The sequence below is a fragment of the Triturus cristatus genome, chromosome 11 (assembly GCF_964204655.1).
Source record: "Triturus cristatus chromosome 11, aTriCri1.1, whole genome shotgun sequence".
NCBI classification, from domain to species: Eukaryota; Metazoa; Chordata; class Amphibia; order Caudata; family Salamandridae; genus Triturus; species Triturus cristatus.
In genome coordinates this window covers 472,898,722-472,921,965 of record NC_140594.1, presented here as the reverse complement: position 1 = coordinate 472,921,965, position 23,244 = coordinate 472,898,722, and the positions used below count along the sequence as shown (strand labels likewise).

The following is a 23,244-nucleotide window of genomic DNA, read 5'->3' as shown; positions in this document are numbered from 1 at the left end:
TTTCAGTGTATGTGTGTGTGTGTGTGTGTGTGTGTGTTTGTGTGTGTGTATATATATATATATATATATATCACAAACAAACCCGACTTCCATAAAATCGGACACCGACACAGGAGATGTTTTTAGCCATCCGGCTAGGGTTTTATTCGTCTTCTTGCTACGCGTTTCGGCACAACTGCCTTGCTCACACAGTTTAACATAACGAATCTGTTTCATTTAAATACAAGTTACGGAGTCACATGACCACTTCATGAGTAAACACAGAAAACAGACTAACGTTTGTTTTCTGTAATGCTGATACATTTAACACAATAGTTTTATTTGTAGCATAGTGCCAAGCTCACTCCTCTCTTAATCTACTTAAAATCCTAAAATTCTTTTTCATTCAAGGATTTTAAAACCCACAATTCATTATGTATTTACAGTTTTGTCCAAAAAGGTTATTTTTAGAGGGGAGACGTAGAGCGACATTTTATCAAACATAAGTGCTTTAAAATATTTGTACAGCAATACAATATAATATGATTCATACTCATATTTATCACGAAGAAGTGGTTATACAGTACAATAAAAGATTCCTTTGTAGAGTGCACCCATGGCTAGTATCTGTATTGATAAACTAGCACATAAGTTGGCATTCCAGTTAGCTGTTGTATCGTCTCCCATGTAGTAAAGTTCAGGCAAGTAAATTCCTTGCGTTCACTTTTGGTTGTATGAAATATGGAGTCTGGATTCTTACTGGTAACTGAGAAATGTACATTTTGGAACGGCATTAAGTAATTAGCGTGATTCTCATTCTTTGCCTGCATTTATAGTTTGTTTATTCCCATTTTCGGCCTAACCACCCCACATAACCCTTATGGCAGTGACCACATTTGCATCATTCAGGTTTGCCGGTAATAGCGTTGTCGAAGTTCAGTTTTTAAACTCAGTAATTCATGCTGAAGAACTTTTTTTATTGTTTGAGAATATGATCTTTATTTTAAAATAATGTCAATCTCGGACACCATAACATAGCAGAAAAAGACCTTCTCTGCTAACCTTTGCTATTCCTCTGTATCGAGAGTACATCTTAAAAGATATTGTTTAATGGAGGCATGTACCGATCAGTCATCCCACGAATAGACCAAACCTACGCTCTGTGAAGAAACCGTAAATCCACTACAAAGCCATGCAATGGATTGTCGACGTTTCTGCCAAATGGGTAATACCTTGCCTCACATCTTCACATTCATGGAGTCTTCCTTTAGCGGAGTAAGGGAAGCCTCTGACTCCAGATGCCGTTTGTTTTTTTTAATATGATCTAACTCGTACCTACCAAATGGAAATTCTATTTTATCTCAGCCAATGTTTCCCATAATAGATGCCAGATGGCAATCTAGACTGTTCCAGTGAGGTGTCTTGCTTATTGTGACCGGTTTGCCTTTTCTACATTATTTATTTGTTTTTACGTCACGTTTTTAGTTGCTTTTGTTTGGGTTATACTATAAATATAAGTAGAGCTGTTCTGCATCTTGATAATGAACTCTGGATCCCTCAGACATCCTAACTTTTTTTCATATTCTGCATGTTTGAGAAAATAGTTTATCCTTTTTGAGAATCTTTGAGTTCCTATGTTTCCCATTCACGTTGTTTAAACCTAGAGACCACTTCCAACATCTAAACTCTGCCAAACATGTTGGATCACCTTAATAGGTGATTGCACAGCGTTGTCTTAAGAACAGGCTATTTTTTTGAGGGGGCTTATTAACTTTGCTTATGTGACTTAACTGGTCTGTTTCCCTTTTTTAAAATAGGCAAATAGGCGAGAACCTGATTGTACCGGGAGGTGTGAAGACTATTGAGGCACACGGGAGGATGGTGATCCCAGGTGGCATTGATGTCCACACTCGCTTCCAATTGCCAGACCAAGGAATAACATCAGCCGATGACTTCTTCCAGGGAACCAAGTCTGCCCTGGCTGGAGGCACCACCATGATCAGTAAGATAAAGACACACAGTGTATATATAGTTGTTTGTTTGTTGCCCACGTGTCTTCTGTGCGTTCAACCTACTGAAGGGGCATTTTGTAAATGTATTTTCTAATTTCATCGTCCATTGTCAGAAAGTGGTTGTCAACTCGGTGGTGAAACGATGCAGAATTCCATTTTTTTCTGGATAGCTGCTATTAAATGTAAGAAGCAAGTACAGCGCTCGTCATCACCGTTGAGAATCTCCCCTGGCATTGGATACGCAAATCTTCCTTTTTTGCTGTGATTTTACTTTCCTGCTCGTCTGTTTATTGATCTTCTAACAACACTATTACTGTTTAATTCACACAGTCCTCTGTAGGGGCACTATGATTATCAGTGTTATGCTGCAGTTGCTAGTGGTCAGATAAACGATAAATGTAATTACTGTATCCCACCCTACGTACCTAACGTTGGATCTACAGATTGTTAAATCTGGAGTCTTCTTGCTTTGCGGAAGTTCCGTTCATTCATGCCATCTGACATCTGGCCAACAGAAGTGCAAGATCCAAGTCCAAAATATCTATGGAAGTATACCTGCTCTGAGCCGGTGCCTATAGTTTTAATTACGATTGTTACCCAATCAATTCAGTGCCCCCAGCCATCTACTGACTGAGGTTTAACATTCCTCAGTGTTCTGCATGTGCCATTTTAGTGTGGTTTGGCAAGCATGTCATTTGTTTTTTGTCCGGTGCCAGGGGGCATCTAACCAAGTAAAAACTTGTACCTTCTCACCTTTATGATTAACGCTTAAAGCATCTACCAGGTTGGTGACGTTTGGCTGAAAAATTGCGGATTTGTTTTTTAGATTTTGACAATTATCATACAGAAAAGGTCTACCTTATGTCTTTAAAGTAATAAGTGTAACTCTTAATGATTAACTTCAGCTCATGGGGAACAGTGATCTAAAGCAGTACTTGGTCTACAAACATGGCACCATCACCAAGTGCATCAAGTTTGAGCTGGGTGTGGGTCATTTTTGGAACAACTACTCTATCAACTTCTGCTAAGAAAATTCTTTCTCATCTATTTGAATACAGCCTTAAACTCTCCAGTGGATTTAGCCGCCTGCAGTTCTATCTTCGTGGATTAACGTTTGGTTAAAAAAAGTAGGTGAAGCGGCCTGTCATTTGACTGCTCCAGAGCAGTAGGTTAATGTAACCAGACTTCAGTTGGAATAAAAAATAATATTTTTTTTTTAATGTCTTTTACGATGCGGCACTTCAGGGATTTTTGTTTGTTGCCAAGAGCTCCAAAATCTTGCCCGTATCACCAATGATTATCCTTTCTGAGGATTGCCAATACTCTAAAGCCATCGTCAGTACATTGTGGTCTTTAATGACTGTGAATGTGAGATAAGAGGTTGTTAATTAACGGGAATTAGTGGGTTCCTCCCAATCACAGGAATGACCACTGAAGATTAGAGATCTGACCACCTCTGTGGATATTGCCAGTTTCACCCTCTCTTTTCTTTCTATTCACACTCTCTCCACCTTGCAGAAGATCTCTGGTCTGGGGCTTCAGATGTGTTTGGTTGGGCTTCTGAAATAATTTGTAACACACCTGCTTGTGTTTTTCAATACATGCTTGTCTTGACAATTCTGAGGGTAGTAACACAGAAGCAGGTAAAAGCCAAGTGAGTCAGACCCTGCTCACTTTCCCAGTTTTCACCATGCAAGCAGCCTGCTCTGTCTGTTATGTAAGGGGCAGTGACCCTGTTTGTGGCACAGTTCTCGTGTGGCAAACACTTTTTTAATTCGATATGTTTTCGCGTCCGATCACTTCCAAACATTTTCTATCCTCCGAGCACATCCCTGATGCATTGCTCTTTCCTCTGGGGGATTCTCTGTTCTCAGAGTTGTTTACATGTCGGTCTGATTGCCACAATGTGATTTCAAAACTGTACTTGTGCTAGTGCCATGCAGATTTCTAACATAAGTTGGAAGCCGACCAGATGTTGCTGTCGTCACGTTTTAGAGCGTGCCTGACTGCTGTTAGTAGCTGAATGTTACAACAACTTGAATTGATGTGCTTTAGGGACAAGAGGGCCACAGAATCCAGAATTTTCGCTTTTGAGTGATCTCCATTGTTCCCTCCTTATTGTTTTTCCTGTGTGTGTGGCTGTGAAGAGTCTCTTCCCTTTGTAGCTAAGCTTACTTGTACCAAAGACATTCAGTGAAATAACTATGCAAGTACCCAAGTAGAATGAGAGCGGCAATCCTTAATTCCTCCATAGCCCCTTTACGCATCTCCCAATATATGCCGCCTGTTTCTCCTTTTTTCACGGTTCTGCGTCTCCTTTTTTCACGGTTCTGCTTCCTTCCTGTCTACACTCTGCTCCCTCTCTTTCACACATTTCACACTGTTCTACTGTCCTAACTTTGCTCCTGTTTTTGCATTCCTTTCTATCTTTTTACACATCTCTCATGAGCCTGGTACTCTGTCTGTCCGCCCTCCTTTTCACATTTTTCCACTTTGTTAAACATCTCCCACTATCCTGCTACTCTGTCTTGCACACTATCCTCTTCATTCCTATTTCTCCTATCTGCATCCTTTCCCTATCATTTTACCCATCTCTTACCAGTCTGCTCATGTCTTAAATGTTACTACAAGCCTGTGCACACGTAGACAGTATCTGCAGAGCAATTTCTCGGTTTCATAACTTTTCTCAAAATGAACAGTCAGAGAGATTGATGATCATTTTCCCATTGCCTTAAGCCCTGAAGAAGTCTTGGGGTACTTCCCCAGACAAAACACGTGTTGGCTGGGCAACTGTTCAGGATTAAAGGAAGAACAAACCATATTCCTGATGGTTCATCGTCATTTTTAAAGCATTTCTGTTATATTGAATGTTAATTTTGAGAAAAGTTATGACACAGAGAACTTGCTCTACTGATACTGTTGACGTGTGCACAGGCATGTAGTATTGTGTATGACCTTTAGTCTGTGATTTAGGGGGTTCAGGGTTAACCCCCTCCTATTGGCACTGTCCCACACACACTATAGCTACATAATACGTACACTCGTTGCAGGCGCCAATTCCTACCACACACGTTTAAACCCTGTCCTCTGTCATGTCTTAAATGTTGTTCCCTCGTCTGTTCTTTCAGCTATCCTTTCCATCCCCTTTAAACGCCTCCCTCCATCATGCGCCACTCTCGTACACACTGATCCCCCAATAAACGACATCACCTTTAGGGAATTTTGCAAATTTAGGGCCCGAATGCCATTGTGATCAAAAGCGTCTAGCTAGGGACTATTCAGGATCCATCCACACTCGGGCTTCGCTTCTTGGCTGCGAGAGTGCAACAATGACCTGTACGAGGCTTCCAAAGTAGGCAGCACAAAGGCAGCAATGACCAAGATCTGCAGTTCTCTGGAAAACTGTTTGCTTCAGTTTTGAGGTATTGGGGAAGTCCATGTAGGCCAAGGTTTCCTGCTCCAATTGGAACAGCTGCTGAGAGGTCTGCCAGTGTCCTCTCTCCCAGGAATACAGGGTCATCACTGGGTAAAGGGGCAGATAATGTATGCCATAGCTGCTTACCCCATGTTCTATTCCTGAGAGAGCCACACCTGCACCTCCACCTGGCTGGGTCATTGTAGAACCTGCTCGTCCAGCCACACAGGATCATTTTAAGAACCCATGTCCCCCACCCAAACACAGCTGTGGAAGAGGAACACTGACAATATTTGCATGGTTGTTTTTCATTGTATTGTAGAATATACATAGCGCTTCATACCCCTGACAAGGTTGCAAAGCTCTCCTGTTTTCAATGAGATCCTCTTTTGAAGTACATGGTAAAATAAGGTTTAAGAATTAGTTTGGCCTAGGTGTTCAGTGAGGTGCATGAGATCTTTAGGCCTGTTTTAAACATGATACAGAAGCGGTCACTGTGCATAAGCAGTAGGTTATGCTGGGAGTGTGAGTTGTTCTAAGCACTGAGTATACTACATTACGAAGTCCACAACAATATAGATAGAATCCTTGTAATGTATGGATGTTGGGTGGTAGTGTAAATCTGAATCGGGGGCGGTTCCTCCATTTGAGCAGAGGAGGGTTACCCCAAAAGCCCGAGAGCTGAAAAATAAAACTGTAATAAAGCTTATTACCGGTTTTTTTTCCCCAGCAACCCGTCCTAAACTAATTATCAGGCAGGAGCATGGCCAGCGCTGCCAAGTGGGAGCGGGCAGGAAACTGTGTGCTGTGTTCTTGGGATGGCCAGCCAGACCCACACTTTAACGTTCTCTAACCTTGCTGTCTTAGACAGCTGGGTTAGAGAAGGCGCAGGCCTCCAGTGCTCTTAGGAGTGCAGGGATAGCCTGCTATATCCAATCATGGTGCATTCTTTCAGGCTGAGAGAGCAGCGCTAGGATTGGGTAGTGCAGTTTCCTGCATCAGGAACTTCCTGGAAAATACCAGAGGGAGGATGACCTCACACGGCAAAGGTAAGTGAATTAATTATATATTTTTTTTATTCATGCCCGCCCCGCCCACCACCCGCGGTACAGGTACAAGCCAGCCGCCATTAATCAGAAGCATACAAAACACATATACATATCAAGAAAAGTATTAACATATCAGCAAAAAAAAAGCCATTCTAACAAAAAATCTTAAAAATGCTGAAATTGTGGTAGCATTGTCGCATCCATGAAGTCTGAAAATCCCTCCACGAGATGTAATGGCGCACTTAAAAAGTAAAGGGATGAACACACAATTCTACAACCCTGGATGTACCCTGCTTATCATTTATCAGGCCCCATTAAAAGAATTGGGTGTTTCCACACTATTATTGCTGCTTTGGTGAAGTGCAAATACACATTTCTTCAAATGTCCACACTTATGATAACATTTTATGGAAACATCCTTGAGTAACATGTTATACAAAGGTGGCACATTCCTTGCCATGAAAACACTTATTGCTTTGTAATACTTGCAGAGAAATGCAGGTAACAGCAAATGAAACGAGCATTAAAAATGCAATAGGTCTCGCCTTTCATTAAGTTAAAGCCATTTGCTTTGCTATACAATACCATTAGCAAAGCAAATGGCTTCAACATAATCAAAGGCCCTCATCCTCCTGGACCTGTCAGCTGCCTTCGACACTGTCTGCCACCGCACCTTACGCACACGCCTCCACAACGCTTGGATCCGAGACAAAGCACTGGACTGGACCACCTTCTTCCTCTCCAGCAGAACCCAGAGCGTCCGCCTCCCCCTTTCCGATCCGAAGCCACCGAGATCATCTGCGGCATACCCCAAGGATCATCCTTCAGCCCGACATTGTTCAACATCTACATGGCACCACTCGCTCACGTCACCCGACTGCACAACCTCAACATCATCATCTCCTATGCCGACAACACCCAGCTGATCCTCTCCCTCACCAAGGACCCCCTCACCGCCAAAACCAACCTTCACAAAGGAATGAAAGCCGTAGTCGAGTGGATGAAGTTCAGCCGCCTGATGCTGAACTCAGACAAGACTGAAGTCCTCATCCTCTGCTCCACTCCCTCGGCGTGGGATGACTCCTGGTGGCCGACCGAACTGGGAGCAGCACCTACACCCACTGACCATGCACGCAACGTCGTCTCGTCCTCCTGCTTCAACACCCTCCGCATGATCTACAGGTGGATCCCCACCGAAACGAGAACAACGGTCACACAGGTCCTCGTCAGCAGCAGGCTAGACTACGGCAACGCCCTCTATGCAGGAGCCTCAGCTAAACTCCTGAAACGACTACAACGCATACAGAACGCCTCCGCACGCTTGATCCTCGACATCCCTCGCCGCAGCCGCATCACACCCCACCTAAAAGACCTGCACTGGCTTCCCATCAACAAGAGGATCACCTTCAAGCTCCTCACCCACGCACACAAAGCACTCCACAACACCGGACCGACATACCTTAACAGACGACTCACCTTCTACACCCCGAACCGCCAGCTCCGCTCCGCCGACCTCGCCAGTGTCCCCCGTATCCGAAGAGCGAACACCGGCGGCAGATCGTTCTCCCACCTCGCCGCCAAAACCTGGAACACCCTCCCCATCCTTCTACGGCAGACCCAGGACCTACTCGCCTTCAGGAGGCTACTCAAGACCTGGCTATTCGAGCAGTAGCAGCACCCCTCCCCTAAGGGCCTTGAGACCCTTACGGGTGAGTAGTGCGCTTTACAAATGTTTGATTAATTGATTGAAAGGCGAGACCTATTGCATTTTCAATGCTTGTTCTGGGATGACATGGTGTCTGCCACATCCCAACCGCTGAGACTCTATTACTCATCTCCTTGTTAAAAAAAAAAAAACACACAAGTAGTGCAGTTGCTAACAGCCTGTGTGATATTGTTGTATTTCATTGTTTCCATCAAAACACCAAAAAAGGGATACAAGCAAACCTTCGGGCAGACAGAGCTGTGGACGGAAATGAGAGGAGAAAGAAATGTAAGAATGACTTGCAGACAGAAGCTAGGATACGCAGAGGTCAGGACAGGCAGCAGTGAATGCATGAGGGGGACAGGTGAGGGCAGACAGCACAAAGAGGACAGGTACGAGTGGAGAGAGGCGGGGACAGGTAGGAGCGAGGCAAGCAAGGAGGTACAGCTCCTGGGAGGCTGAGGCGGGTGAAGCCAGAGGTGAGCCTGGCAGGGGGACAGAGTTGTACTTAAAAAAGAGGGCAGGCACAGTGAGGGCAGACGGGTAAGGACAGGCAGAGGTGGGCACACTGGTGGCAGACAGGTGAGTGGGGCATGGAGAAGCCTAGCCAAAGGTGAGGACAGGCAACCATTAGGAGAAGCCGAGGGGAGAAGACGAGGTGGACAGCGTGAGGAGGGGCAGGTGGTAAGAGGACAAGGTGAGGGCAGAGGTAAGGACAGTCATTGAATAGGACTGGCAGAGTCCCAGACTGAGCTGAGGACAGTCGGTGAGGTCAGGGGCCTGGGCAGATTAGATGACAATCAGAGGAGGTCGCCATGGAGATGGGAGACTCGGAAGCGAGGGAAGGCCGGCGGGGTCGGGCAGGGCTTTAAGTGGGACGGGTCTCACCGGGTCTGAGCACCGGCAGTTTTTTTGTTTAAAGGAGGCCTCAAAACGGGTCTCTATCTGGCTCTGTTTTGTGCCCTGGCACAGGAGGTCTGTCTTTTTTTCGAGCGTTATAGGGGAAGGGAAATTATGTGGAAGCTTTTTCAATATTCTATACAAGCCACAGTTGCTGCTTATTGATCTTATGCAACTAACAATCATTGACAAAGCCAATAGTCCTGACTGTAGGTATGATGTTACTTGTTGTATCGTATATCTGGAAGCAATGACAAACTGCAAAATACCAGTCGTGCTAAGCACAAACTTTTTAGGTATGTGTTTTTAAGCCACGCCTTTAATTAACTGACAAACTTCATCACAAGTAAAGCCCAGAGGGCGGTCCGCTTTCAGCCATTATCGGCCCAGAAACTGGAGCCGGCTGGGCCGCCCCAAGCTAGCGGAGAGGCAGCATGGGGGGGCAAGGCAACACGGGACGAGAAGAGGGGCTCCAGGAACTAGCGGAGGAGCCGATGGAAAGAGAGAGGGGAGGGGTGTAACGGGGTGGCGAGGTAGAGGGGAGGAGGAAACGTGGGAGGGGCTTAGGAAAAGGAAATCTGGTAAGTAAGAGGATTGGATGGGAGACTGGGAGGGCAGAGAGTGGGGTGGAATGGGGAAATGCAGGAGGGATCATAAACAAGTGACGGCAGAAGGATGTCTAGATAAACCAGCGCGGCCTGTCATGGGACGGACAGAAGATGTGCACGCATGGACTGCCTTTACTGGCGGCGGGAAAAAAAAGTCCCCATTGCCACCAGTAAAGCATCCAATCCCCGCGTGCACCTCTTCTGTCTCGTTAGTCTCCCCGCGTGCACTCTGGAATCGTATCTATTCCAAAAGGCCTCTGCATGGCAGGGCAACGCATGCGCTGCTTTTGCCAGGCCAAGACCTAATAAACAGTACTGCTACAATGAGTTACCAATCCAGATGATGGGCCTTAACCTTCAATTGCACCTTCCACAGCCGAACAAACTTTGTACTTTTTTAGGTTTCACCTGCACAGCGCTTGCGCTCTGGTAGAGAAATCTACTGTTTAAATATAAACTTAAAAGGGACTTACATCCAGACTCCTCTCTTTCGTGGCTTCATTGTTTCAAGTGTGTGGCACTTACCTTCCCTCCATTTATATTGGCTGTAGCATATTTTCCTGCATTTACCAATGCTTGTTCCTTCTCTGCTTCTCTTATCAGTTTTCCGCTCCCGAAATACTATTACCATCGACTTTGGTGTCACTATATTTTCATAAAGTTTTGCCTTTTACTCTTGCAGCATATTTATATAGCAATTTATCACCCGGAAAGATGAAGTGATTTGCATAGAATCACAAGATGTTGCGTGACACTGCCGAGACAGGAACTGGGATCCCCAATTCTTGAGTCAGCAGCTCTGGCCACTGCGCCACATTCTCTCCAATTCCCTTGTTATCTGCCAAGGAGCTCTTTCCTTCTCCTGGACGATGATTGATGAAAACAGCCCTTTATTCATTACATAGACAAAACCAATGCATTACCAATGCTTGTTAAGTACATACCACTGACCAGTTTCATGGCTTTCAAAACTGGGTTGGTATTCCATGTAAGGTCAGTGGGGTTATTCATGATGCATCAACTGAAGCCGATACAGTCTCCACTATGGGGTGTCCTTACACAAATCACCCATATCCAGAAAAGTGTGCCGCAGCCCCTGTAAACATGATCTACAGAATTGCATTGGTATTTAGATGACGCTTAAGATAGCTTCTGTGAGGCCTGAAGCACTATGTACAGCAGTAGAGCTTAACGCTTTATTTCTGACCTCCTCGTGTGTTTGTTAAAAAGCAGGAGGCCCATATCACGCAGTGTGTCTGAAACAGACAAAGACTTTGTGTAAATTCTTAAATGCTCCAATAGCACCCTCTTGCTGTGTCTTTGGTAAAGAAAAGAACAAAGCAGGTTCTATCTTTGACAAACCTGAGCCTGCCCAAATCTATATGTAACATTCGCGAAGGAATCCCTTTTCTTACAGTGTCACCAGCTGAATGAGAGAGGAGGGGGGCAGGCAGAGAGATAATTTCACATTGGTCCCAACTTTTACCTTTTACTGCAGGAAGCAGCGCGCGCGCTTCCAGTAACCGCGTCCTGGAAGCTTGCTCAAGCGTTACTTCCGGTGTTCAAAGTGCCCTGCTGTTAAGTAATATGCTTTTAATTTCTTAGTTGGGTAAAAGCAAAACCTGTTCTACTGATTTCATGGCTTCTCCAGAGACCTACCATTTCCCCTCGCCACCCCACCGTACCCTCCCGCCGCTGAAAGCATGCTTACCTCGGCCTGCTTCAAATTACGAATCCCCTTGACCGTCGGTAAGTACTTTGAAATGCTAGCCTGGGAGAGTGACGGAGATGAAGGGCCCCAACTCCATTACAGCAGCACATGTCTGAAAACAACCCGCATCCTATAGAGAGGCTCACTGACGTTTTGTCTCGAGCATTCTCAGCTTTCCTTTCCACTTTAGGTTTGTCAGGCTCTTTGTGTCACTTCAATTGCTCCTTAGAATCTTGAACATATATTCTTTATGACGAGTCATTCGTTCGACATTAGCACGCAGCCCGAGACCACACACACCAAGCTCATAGTTATTCCAGGCGATAGGAGGGCCAAAGCGGGCTGGTGGGCCATTTCCGCGTCAAGCTCTAAATATCTGGTTGCTGGAGCATCCAAACCGCAGTAAAGCCATCAATCAGATTTTTATGGTCTCTTGAGGGCGTAGTTGTACATAGCCTTTGTAATGCCCTGCCTTGGGTCCCAAGTCTGCTCATGATCCGCTCCCGGTGGTAAGCACATTTTATTCCAACACGTGAAGTAACTGGTTCTGAGGCATGCATGTTTTAAGCTACTCGGAAGCCAAACTCTGTGTTCTTTAAAGAAACAGTGACGTTCGGGTGAGGTGGCGGAATGCAGTCAGGGTGGTTCTTTGTGGGGGGGCCGCCACATAGTTGACACCACATTGTAGTTTCAAAAGAGTCCTGATGGCTTGGTGCTTTTTAGGAAAGATGTTTGCAATTCCAATGAGATTATGCAGCCGTTTAACCCGGCCTTCTGTTCATAGCATTTAAGTGCAGAATACTAAAGCAGTCTGGAAAGCGAGTCCAGTGATCTTTGTTAATTATTAATCTAGTGTAAAGAGAACAGTTTCCTCTACTGCACCTACTTCAAATTAAAAGTGGAGACATTCTATACATATTATGGGTCTTTAGCTGGATATCTTTTGATGGCGTGGAATATGCTGTCCCAGGTAGTCATGGAGGCATTGCGTATAGTGGAATTAAAGTAGACAGGCTGTGGGCTGATCGTATTTCACGAGTCCAATTTGTGAAATCTTCTGTTTCAGGCTTGGAGCATAATCTGATTAAACTGCATCCCTCCCTCTGCATAGGTCTTACTCTTTACTAGCCTCGTCCCCCTGGCAACATGCCCACACAGTAGGTTGGCTTGCAAAATATGGTTACTTTTGACGAGCAATCCTCCTGCGGTCTATATCGTTTGTCCTTTCTCTGTTTCAGATGCACACGGCTTATGTCCTGCTTAGTCAGCATTTAGTGTCTGCCATTCCACTGGTCACGTGCAAGATGTTTGGCTGTTTCAGTAGTGCCAAGCTCCCCCTTTGGAGGCCTGCAACCGATGGGCAATTCACGCTGCAGAGCCTTGTTTGAATAATTACCCTTTATCAAGTGATTACGACCAATGTAATCGATAGTATCCACAAAGAAGTCACTGTAGCCCACATTTGATTATAGTGCGCATTGAATAACAACTGTATGTAAAGATACACTAATAAAAATGAAGAAACCTTCTCTGCGGGTAACCACAGATGTATCTGGTTTAGATTGAAATCCAAGTGTGACCTCTTAAGTTTTATGGGGTGCGTTTTACACTCTCATGGGTTTTGGAGCACCAAGTTATTAAAGCAATGAAAAAAAGAAACTGCAGTAAGGTCAAGAGTGAGACAGCATTGCCCATCGTGTTACGAAGTATTTGCACGGACATTTCGGTACTCTGGTGTGGGTGCTCCCAATTAAAGGCAGCCATTGTTGTCTTTATATGGCTATCTATCAAAGTCTGCCATTTCAGCCGATTAGAATGGCCCGAAGGAAGAAAATTGACCCTGAGAAGATGGGCCTGGAGTCGGATCTGTCAAGTAGTGGGGGGGAGGTTCTAGTTTTCGCTCTTTCCCATACTTTTCTCAGAGTGTGCGCTATTTCCTGCTCTTGAAATTGTACAAGACTTAGTTGTTTTAGTTCCTCCTGTGCGTGCTCTACACCATGTTTTTGTAATGTGGTTTCATGAACTACTTCTGTTCAGAAATGTTAGGAGTGCAATCATCCAGTAGGTGCAAAACACATCTGCTCACACTCTATAGTGTGATGGCAGCCTTTAAAATTTAAAGTCCATCCTCTAAGATCTGCATTGACTTTCCCTAAAGTTTTGTGATCCGTCCAGTGCGATCTTAGCAACATACTGAGTATTTCAATGCGTGGGCTGCAAAATAAAAAGATGCAGAGCAGTGCGACAGTTGGGCTATCGCAAAGGAGTGTGAGCCATAAGCGATAGACTGTCACTTTGGGACACCTTGCACTCTAAAGTGTTTCTCCGACAACACTCCCATCACTTACTCACTCCCCCGCTTCCTCCCATTTGTGCACATTGCTTCCTGAGCCAACAGCTACTATCACACAGAAATGTAACAGTTATAAATCACATTCAGCACAGTACATATGGTTTGTACATCAAAGCGGTGGATGCCGCAGCAAGTGTGTTTTGAATTATTTAATTTGTGGGACTCTACACCCAGAGAGCATCCTCAAATCCCAGAACAAATCTTCATAAAGGGCATGTCTGTAAAGTTCATCCTCAAAGCAGTACCACAGTCGGACAAGGACAAAGGCTGCCTAGTCTCTAGCAGTGGCCTTGATTGAGCGCACCATCCCACAGCTACAAGAGGTCTACCTCCTTTCCAGCGACAGTGGTGGAAGGCTGTAGTCATTGGCCCTGCAGAAATACACAGGAAGAGCCTGGTCTAAAGTGTGCTTCTCGCTCTGTCTGCTAGGTCTACTTGTTCCCTACTGTCGCCAGAGAGCAAGCTGCAGCTTCTCTGCATCAGTTCCTTTTATGGCCTAGGAACCATGATGGATGCTTTAAAGGGGCGACTGACCAACACATAGTGTTTGTTTGCCGACACTGAGCTGGATACTGCACAAAAACATGTTTATTACCGATCATGCACTATACATTCTGCTGATTGTTTCCAGATCGCCTACTACCTCCTGCCTGGCCCATGCATCTTTCCAGTCACTTGAAGTCCAAACCGTTTTCATGACCCTAAATGACATCCAGCAATCGAGTTAAGTACTATTGGCTGAATGGTCGCAGAAGGGCCGATGACCTATATGTTGGAATTCAAATAAATGTTGGTTAGAACAGACCAACTCATGCGTTTCCTGAAGCCATGGACTTACAGTGATATATGTCCATGTCTCAGAATCCTAGAGGCACACTGTTTAGTTACGTGTGCAGTGGAGAGTGTAGGCGTATGGTATCGTAATTGATTTCCTCAAGTTGCTGTTCCTTTTTCCCTAGTAGACTTTATTTTTGATGTAGAGATCCTTAAACATAACCCTTGCGTCAAACAGTAGTCGGTGGATTGCTTTCAGGGCTTCCTCTATGTGGTTGGGCTTTTGTAGATTAATCACATTCCGACGGCACTGTTACTTTCTGTCTCGTAGTTGTTGTCCTGTTGTACATCTCCAGGGACCCTTTATTATTTGTGCAATATTGTGTGGCATTAGTGTGCATTACAGGGCACTGGAGATGCGCCACCTCCTAATAAGGAGAGTAAATGGATCAATGCATTAGGAATGGGTAGCTGCTACAGGGCATGCAAACCACTAGAAAATTGTTAACTCAGTCGGATTATTATCTCGTTCTAATAGAGCAACATGGGATGAGAAGCAGTAACTGATGCAACATAAAAATAGAAAAAAATTAGAAGAACTAGTTAATGACGGCAGACACTTTTCAAACGCTACTATTAAATGTACACTAGATGGGCCGGACGCTGCTGCAAGAGGCATCAGTTCAATAATGCTGCAAAGACATGCATGGCTACGCATATCTGGGTTTAAGCCTGATGTGCAACATCACATTCAGAACATTCCATTAGATGGGGAATATCTATTTGGCCCAGAAGTAGATACGCAGTTGGAGAAAATCCAAAAAGATATAGACACTGCAAAATCAATGGGTGCTTTGCAAGTCGCACCACAAAAGCAGCAGTCCTTTTGGTGTTAAAGTAGAGGGGCCTCCAAAATTCCTAACACAGGAAACCCCACCGACCAGAGGCAACAACACCACCAACAAGCTATTCGAGGGTACTATAGAGGTGGTTACAAGAATAGAAGAAGAGGTAAGGGCATACTCTCAAAAGGTGCCTCTACACCCAAACCATGACTTCCCTACACTTCCACCGATCACAAAACACCTGAAGGGGGAGGCTGCAACAGTTCCATCAGTTGTTGCCAGACAGAACATAAGACCAATGGGTACTACGAATTGTCAGGCAGGGATATTGCCTAGAATTAACACAACAAATGCCAAATATCCCACCACGAAAACAAGTATTAAATCCACAGCATCTACATCTGCTAAAGGAAGAAGGTAAACCATCACTACAGAAAGGGGCCATAGAACCTGTCCCATTCAAACATCACAACAAAGGAATATATTCTCTTTACTTTCCAATACCAAAAAAGGATGGGCTGCTACGTCGCATACTAGACTTATGTCCACTAAATCAATACATACCATCAGAACACTTTCACATGGTAATGCTTCAAGACGTTCTACCATTGCTTCAAGTAGGCGACTTCATGAGTGCATTAGATCTGAAAGATGCATACTTTCACATCCCGATGCACTCAGCACATCACAAGTACCTCTGGTGTGTGGTTGTCACTGTCAATTTAAAGTACTACCATTCGGGTTAACAGCCCCAAGAATATTCCAAAAATGCTTATTCGTATTAGTACCAAAGTTAAGTGGTGAAAACATACATGGATTTCCCTATCTAGACGATTGGCTGATCAAGACTCCCACCGAAACAAAATGCCTAAAAGAGACTCCAAATACAATCAATCTATTGCAAAGATTGGCATTTACAATCGATGCAACAAAATCCCATCTACAACTGCTCCAAATACAACCTTATCTCTGAGCCATATTAAATTCAATCTCTGCGACAGCATACCCCAATCCACAAAGTGTGCTCCATCTCCAGAACCAACTGGATCTTTTTCAGCCACATCATCACCTACCAGTCAAAACAGTGATGAGACATCTAGGTATGATGGCGTCTTGCATAGCAATAGTCCCTAATGAGAGACTATATATGAGACCTCTGCAAGAGTGCTTGGCATCACAATGGTCATAAGTGGAGGGCAACATTGGGGATCTGTTGGTTTTACCCAAAGTCCATCATGCTCTACAGTGGTGGAACACCAAGAACTTACTAAAGGGGAGAGCCTTCAAGGACCCAATCTCACATGTAACAATCACAACAGATGCCTCACTCATGTGATGGGGTGCTCATATGGAGGATTTTGTGCTTTAGGGACACAGGTTGACACAACAACAGACAATACACATCAATATGTTAGAACTGTTGGCCATACAAATGTGTCTCTAAGCATTCTTATGCAACATAACCGGGAATAATATCCTTCTAACAGACAATATGACTGCAATGCACTACATTCAGAAGGAAGGAGGGACCAATTCCATACAACTGTCAGTTAGCGCAAAACATATGGAAATTGGCAATCAATCACAAAATTCATCTCCTAGTGCAATACTTCCCAAGGGAGGAGAATTTACTAGCAGACTTGTTAAGCAGGATGCAACAATAAGTTTATTAGTGGGAACATCACATTCCATTACTACATCAATACTTCCTAAGGCAATAGATCTCTTCACCGCTGCCAGGAATGCAAATTGCCGAAACTTTGCTTCCAGACACTCGCGCTCTCAATCCAAAGGGAATGCACTATAGATGAATTGGTCAGGGATATTTTCTTACGCTTTTCCACCTCTACCACTCATTCTTTATGCAGTCAGAAACTCAGACAGACTTCCTTAACCATGATACTGCTAGCTCCAGCCTGGGCTAGACTGCCATGGTACACAACAATTACGGAGCAAACCCTAGTACCTCACGAGAAGCTATCCAACTATCCAAACCGCCTTACATTGGGGGCAGAGTCAGACATCCAAATATGCAACAACTCAATCTTGCAATCTGGCTCCGGAGGTCATAGAGTTTGGATACTTAAATTTGCCTCCTGAATGCATGAACATTTTAAAGGAGGCCAGAAGACCATCCACAAGAGCATGCTATGCCTCTGAATGGAAACGTTTTATTCACTACTGTGCTTCAAATAACATTAATTCATCAACACCATCAGAACAGCTAAATGTTACGTGTTTCATCTGCAAAAAGTCTTCAAGGACTTAAGCTTTTAGTTTTTTGTGGGCTACCTACACCCTCAGACAGGTGGTGGTCTTTTGTTTAAAGCTCCGTAACGACTGTACACTTGTAGTTCCTTCTGTCCTACTGTGCATCTGCTCTTTGATTGTAACGTGTAACAACAAGGGTCCTTAGGGCAGCATTCCCAATTATAACAATTCCGTTAATCACTTATTAGTTCACCACATGATCCTAATACGTATAATTTCTGCCTGTTCACATAGGGGATTCTGATTGTTTCTGGAAAATTGTGAGGCAACCGCTTAGTTGCAACATAATTTTTCTCAATCATTAATTGATGTACCAGAAGTTAGTTGTGGCGCACGCACTGTTCTCCAAAAGAGTACTGTTCAAAACATGGCTCGGAAACTGCTACGGGCTTGCCAAGCAAAGAGACAGAATTATGGGTTTTATTCTACTAATATTACATATGAGCCATCTGTAGTACTCTGTTGAGCTCTAAATAGCGCTGTGTGTGTCTCCCTCAGCACTGCGTATTATTTCCATCATTAACAATCTCCTGCCCCCGCTCCCTGAGGTCTTCGGCTCGGAGTGGTTTCCAGTTGGATGCTTTGCTCCAATTTTGGAGAGATTAGAATTGCAGTATGTGTATTGATGGCCCGGCAGCCTTTGCTGTGAATGGCGTACGAGGATGACCTACATTTCCTCATAGCAGAAAAGCTGGGATTTGTAAGCCTTCCAGCAGCACGGCCTGATGTTGCTTTATGTTCACTACAGCATATAATCCTGGTGATGCTAAGTACTCGGGTTAACTGTAAAAAGCCTCTTTCCTATGGATCACTTGACGGTTTGACCTTACCGTGAGTCTTGTCAGTTTTGTTTTTCACCTTATGGCACTTTAAGGTTAGTTTCAATTGTGCTTGTCTAAGTGCTCCCCCCGAAATGCTGAATGTATGTTTCTCCAGAAATGCTATGATTTATTGCTCCCTTTGAAGTAAGGGTGGGCGGAATTTGCGAAATCGATTTTCGCAAATTATCGCGAAATTGCGCAAAATCTCCACAAGCATGCGAAACTTTCGCGAAGATGAGGAGATTGTTTTTCCCGCCCGTTCGCGATGTGTTTTTGCGTGCTCGTGGGGAAATATATCTCCAACTTGCTCATGCGGTCGCTAATGGGCGCGGCCATCTTGATCGCGATGCTTATTTCCTGTTCACGATCGCAATGACGTGTTCGCAATCGCAAACTCTCGCAGGATAGCGTGACGGGCTACCAACAATCCATCATCTTGTGGCGTGCGTGAACGGATAGGAAAACTCGTTGGCGAACACAGGGACCCAGTAAGTCGCGACCGCGTGCACGCGAGAATGCATTTTTAAAATGCAAACAAGAAAAATACTTCAGTTTCGCGGCAGGTTGCGAAAGTTTTGACATTTTCGCGCTCTCCGTGGAATGCAAAAATGTCAAAATATCGCAAATTCCGCGAGCGGAACGAAATTTACCGCCCAGGCCTACTTTGAAGCCTTATAAACGAGCGAAACATTGACTTTGCAAATTAATCACATGCATACATCTGTGCTCTCTTCCTGCTTCCAAAGTGTCATGCCTGCTTCCACGGAGAGGTTAATTACATGGTTACTGAACTCCAAGACAAAAGCTCAGGGTTAATTATCAGTGCTCAAGGTACTCAGTCCGCAACCGAATGCGGAGGCCAGTCTTCAGTGTGTAGACCTGGGCAATCAGTCTAAGGTTCAACTCAAAACGAGCATTTTCAATGCAATACGTCTCGCATTTGCTAGAGTTTAAGCTATTGGCATTGTAAATGACAAGGCCAATTATTTGTATTTAAAACCAACACACATATAAAAGACATTATTTATAATGCCAATAACTCAGACTCTCGCAAATGTTAGACTCCTTTAATGGTGGCAGCGCCCCTTTCTTTAGAGGCTGCTGGCCGTATTCAGGTTACAGTGAGCAGAGTCTAAAGAAAGGGGCGCGGCCAGCATTAACGTGAAAGTGCGGTATGTGGCTTTTTAACCCAAAAATAAAAAACATTAAAAAATCAAATGTTCTGTAGCACGGCCGCTTAAGTTAAAGCAAACTGCACTGTAAATTAATTAAATAAATGAGCGCAGCCGCTATAATTAAAGCGGACCAGCAGCCATTACTATTAAAAATATAAAAGCGGGCGGCGTACTGCCTTGTAGGAAAGCACATTGTGGGTGGAATAGTGGAAGATCATTAAAGAAAATAGTGCTCACAGACTAGATAAAGCAGACCGTGTAACGGCACAAGTAAAAAGTCCAGTCCTTATGAGAGGTTAAAAATTCAGACAAGGCGGTACCAAGGAGGTTCTACTAAGCCTATTTTTCAATCAAAAGCCAACATTTCGAAAGGACAGCAACAGGAGAAAATTAACCCGTTCCCTGCTCATGACGGAACCACTCCGTCATGAGCCACGGGCGCCGTGTGCTCATGACGGAGTGGTTCCATCATGCTGCGGCCGCTCCGCCCACGCGGCACTGATTCCCCGCCTGTGCGGGCGATTTGTGCAAGTGGGCGGAGTCATGATGGAACCACGCCGTCATGAGCACAGCTCGCCCGTGACTCATGACGGCGTGGTTCCGTCATGAGCATGGCGGCGCCGCGCTGACCCCAAACCCCCCCCAGCGCCGCGGCGGAATTCGTGCCGCGGCGAAGGGGTTAAAAAGATGGTTGGGAAATGGGCCAAGCTTCTATTCCATACCAGAACACAGCATGCCTCGGAGAGCAGTGCATGCGCTGCTCAGGCTCTACCTAAAAAGGTGTGTGGGCTTCGACTAGGTACAATAAAAGACAATTATTAAAGCAACAATAAAGCACAGATGTCCTAAGATTTTCTGCTCACAACACCTTTAAGAGCATCTCGTATATCTGCAAAAAATGTCAACATAAACGGTGCACATAAATGGAAAACACCGTTTGAGGCACAGTACCGGTTTACCACAAAATGTGATGCGGTGAACCAGAAATCTCAGATTGAAACTGTTAATACTGGACAGCAGTGAAGGCAGTTTGTTAAAGCTTATATTATATTGAAACCGAGGCCTTGGCTAAACACACTTTTATAATCTTGGCGATTAATTACTCAACCAATGTTTGCTAAACCTAAACAAACACAAAGCTTAGAACACTTGTACGATTAAAAGACAAATGCAATTTCAATGCAGCATTTACATGGAAATAAGATGCACAAACAGCTATTGTTCACAAAGCCTAAAAAGAGTTTGGGAAGAATCGAGACCTTGGCTGGACAGTTTGCTGGTTTTCCAAGGGGCGGAGGCCATGGCTTCCGCTGCCCTTTTGGTGTAATATCATCTTTTATTGGTAGGTACCAGCCTGCCTGGATTTGCACACAAAACAACACACCACAATGAAGATTAAAGTGCCAATGTTATCTGTAATGAAAGGAGTTTGGGTGTGTTGATTTTGGAGACATCTGGGTCACTGAATCAAGCTAGCGTGCTAGCTGGATGGGTACTGAACGGGCACACTTCAAAGGGACCAACAAAGAAATTGATTAAAAATTTTTTTTTTAAATGTTGGCATAAAGAAGGAAGCATCTCCACAGAATAACGTCAGCAGTGGGGCAGGCAAACCGCCTCAATTGGTTTATAGGCTAAGGGATAGCTAAAGAAAGTTGGCAGCATGCCAGCTTCACACTCTGTTGCACCACAGCAAAAATTGTCTATACAGTTCCAGGAGGTGATTTGTGAACTGCTGGGCATCTCCGTGTTTTGTACACAAAGGTGGAGGGTTAGCTGAAGCCAAACTGCTAATCAGTGGTCAATCTGTCTCTCGCTTTTATAGGTCTAGCCAGTCACGCTGGGAATTTTTCCTTACTTTGAAAGGTGTTTGCGAAATGTATGTTCCTGTGCAAGTGCTGTGATGACCAGGCTTTTCGAGCTTCTATGCCTGGAACCTTGAGTTCTACTCCCTTACCACAAATGGAGAGCAGATTAAAGTAGGGGGGGAATGGTCCTCTCTGGTTAGGACTCCCTCTCTGCGTTTCAGTATCCTTGTCACAGTCCAGTAGATATTTATGATTAATTATGAGTGACCCCCCAAAAAACCAGTTGCACTTTTGTGAAAGTATTTGATTTCCTTCGTACACCAATGTTCGTGATGGGTCTCATCAGTGATGGCTGTTTATAATGTTTGTGAACATCACAATTATTTAAAAAATTATTTATGAAGGAGCATCTGTCTTCCTCAAGCTGCTGCCTTCGGTTTACTTGGTTGACTGCTCCTCAGAGTGCACCAAGACACCAACTATTAAACAGCTGTCGCCAGCCAGGGTTCCATTTGAGGGTAGTAGTGGGGGCTATTCCCTTTTAACTATGTAGGAAGACCAATTAGGATCTACCTGTTTAGGGCTCACCCAAGGGGTGGCCATGAGGAGAACCAGTATGGAGTTTTGGAGCAATCTCTATTAGGGCCCCTCAAATTGTTGTCAAAAAGGTAAAAACGACTGAGTAAACTAAGCAAGGAAACCAACTCCAGAGGTTGTCTAGCACGTTCATCCTTACCAAAGAATATCCTATTGACCTTTCTTACCAGATTGTTTTTTTTCAGCAGGGTTGCACTTATAAAATCTCAAGTTTAAGGTTACCCAAATTAATTAGACTCGTACGTGAGCAGTATGGGAGGTAGAGGTGGCCATACCTAGATCTGTGTTGGTGACCTGCAAATCACAGTTGATGTTTGTAGGTGATTAACTCGCAAAGCCATCAAATCTGTTCATAGGGCGTACTTTGTCTTGCAGCTTTGATTGCAGACAGAAAGGATCTTTCAAATAGCCCAAAAGCCCCAAGCCACTCAATATTCTTGTATTGCTTACCTTGCTTTCTAAAGGAATTGTAGAATTATTTTTTGTTGCCATAGACTGATTTCATGATTTCTTGTTCGTTTTTAGCATTGCTTTCTTCTATCTGTTTTCTGCGTTTTTAATTCTGTGTTAGAGCACTATGAAGATCTTATCTCCTCACAGTGTAACACCCTTTACTGGATGGGCTGGAAGGACTTTGCTGGATTGTAAAGCCCTTGAGCTCACAGAGCCTTGCAGCCATCATCACTCGTAGGTCATGGAATCTACCCCGTGCTCTGGCGATGGTTTAATGTCTAACAGGCTTTGCTTTCTGGTGACCCCTTTTATTATTGATCATGTGTAATTGGCCCTGGTTTGATGAGCACAGCTGGTGAAATATTTATGTGTGCTTAGGGCTTGCTGCTCTGATCAATGGTGTGTGTCACTCATTTGATGGTGGCGGTTCCACTCGGGTCACAACAAATTGAAGTGATAACCTGCACTCAAAGTCAGGGGCGGCTGGTGACATTTGAAGGTGGTGAGGCGTGGAGGTCCGGGTTGAGTGCCCGGTGGTGGGAGGGAGGGGGGCTCAGGAGCATTCTCCCCCTGAAAAAAGGAAGGAGTAGGTTGGTGGTGCGTTTTCAAGGGCATATTTGGGAGGGCAGGAAGGTTGAAAGAGGATGAACCGAGGAAGGGAGACTGCAAGGAGGGTGCGGGGAAACTGCAAGCCCCACACAGCCGAGGTGTGTGACCGCGAAAGGCAGAAAGCGGCATTACAGCAAATAGCCATCTGAGGCAGCAGAG

General features: G+C 44.6%; 1 protein-coding gene across 2 annotated transcripts in view; it reads left to right on the top strand.

The window, feature by feature from the left end:
- The window catches only part of DPYSL2 (dihydropyrimidinase like 2), a 408,396-nt gene that overhangs the window by 259,857 nt on the left and 125,295 nt on the right, over positions 1–23,244 (top strand). For both annotated transcript variants that reach the window (XM_085632753.1, XM_085632754.1), the window contains one exon: positions 1,797–1,981. In XM_085632753.1, coding sequence (XP_085488879.1) covers positions 1,797–1,981 — 185 coding nt within the window. The remainder of the gene's footprint in view (positions 1–1,796; positions 1,982–23,244) is intronic.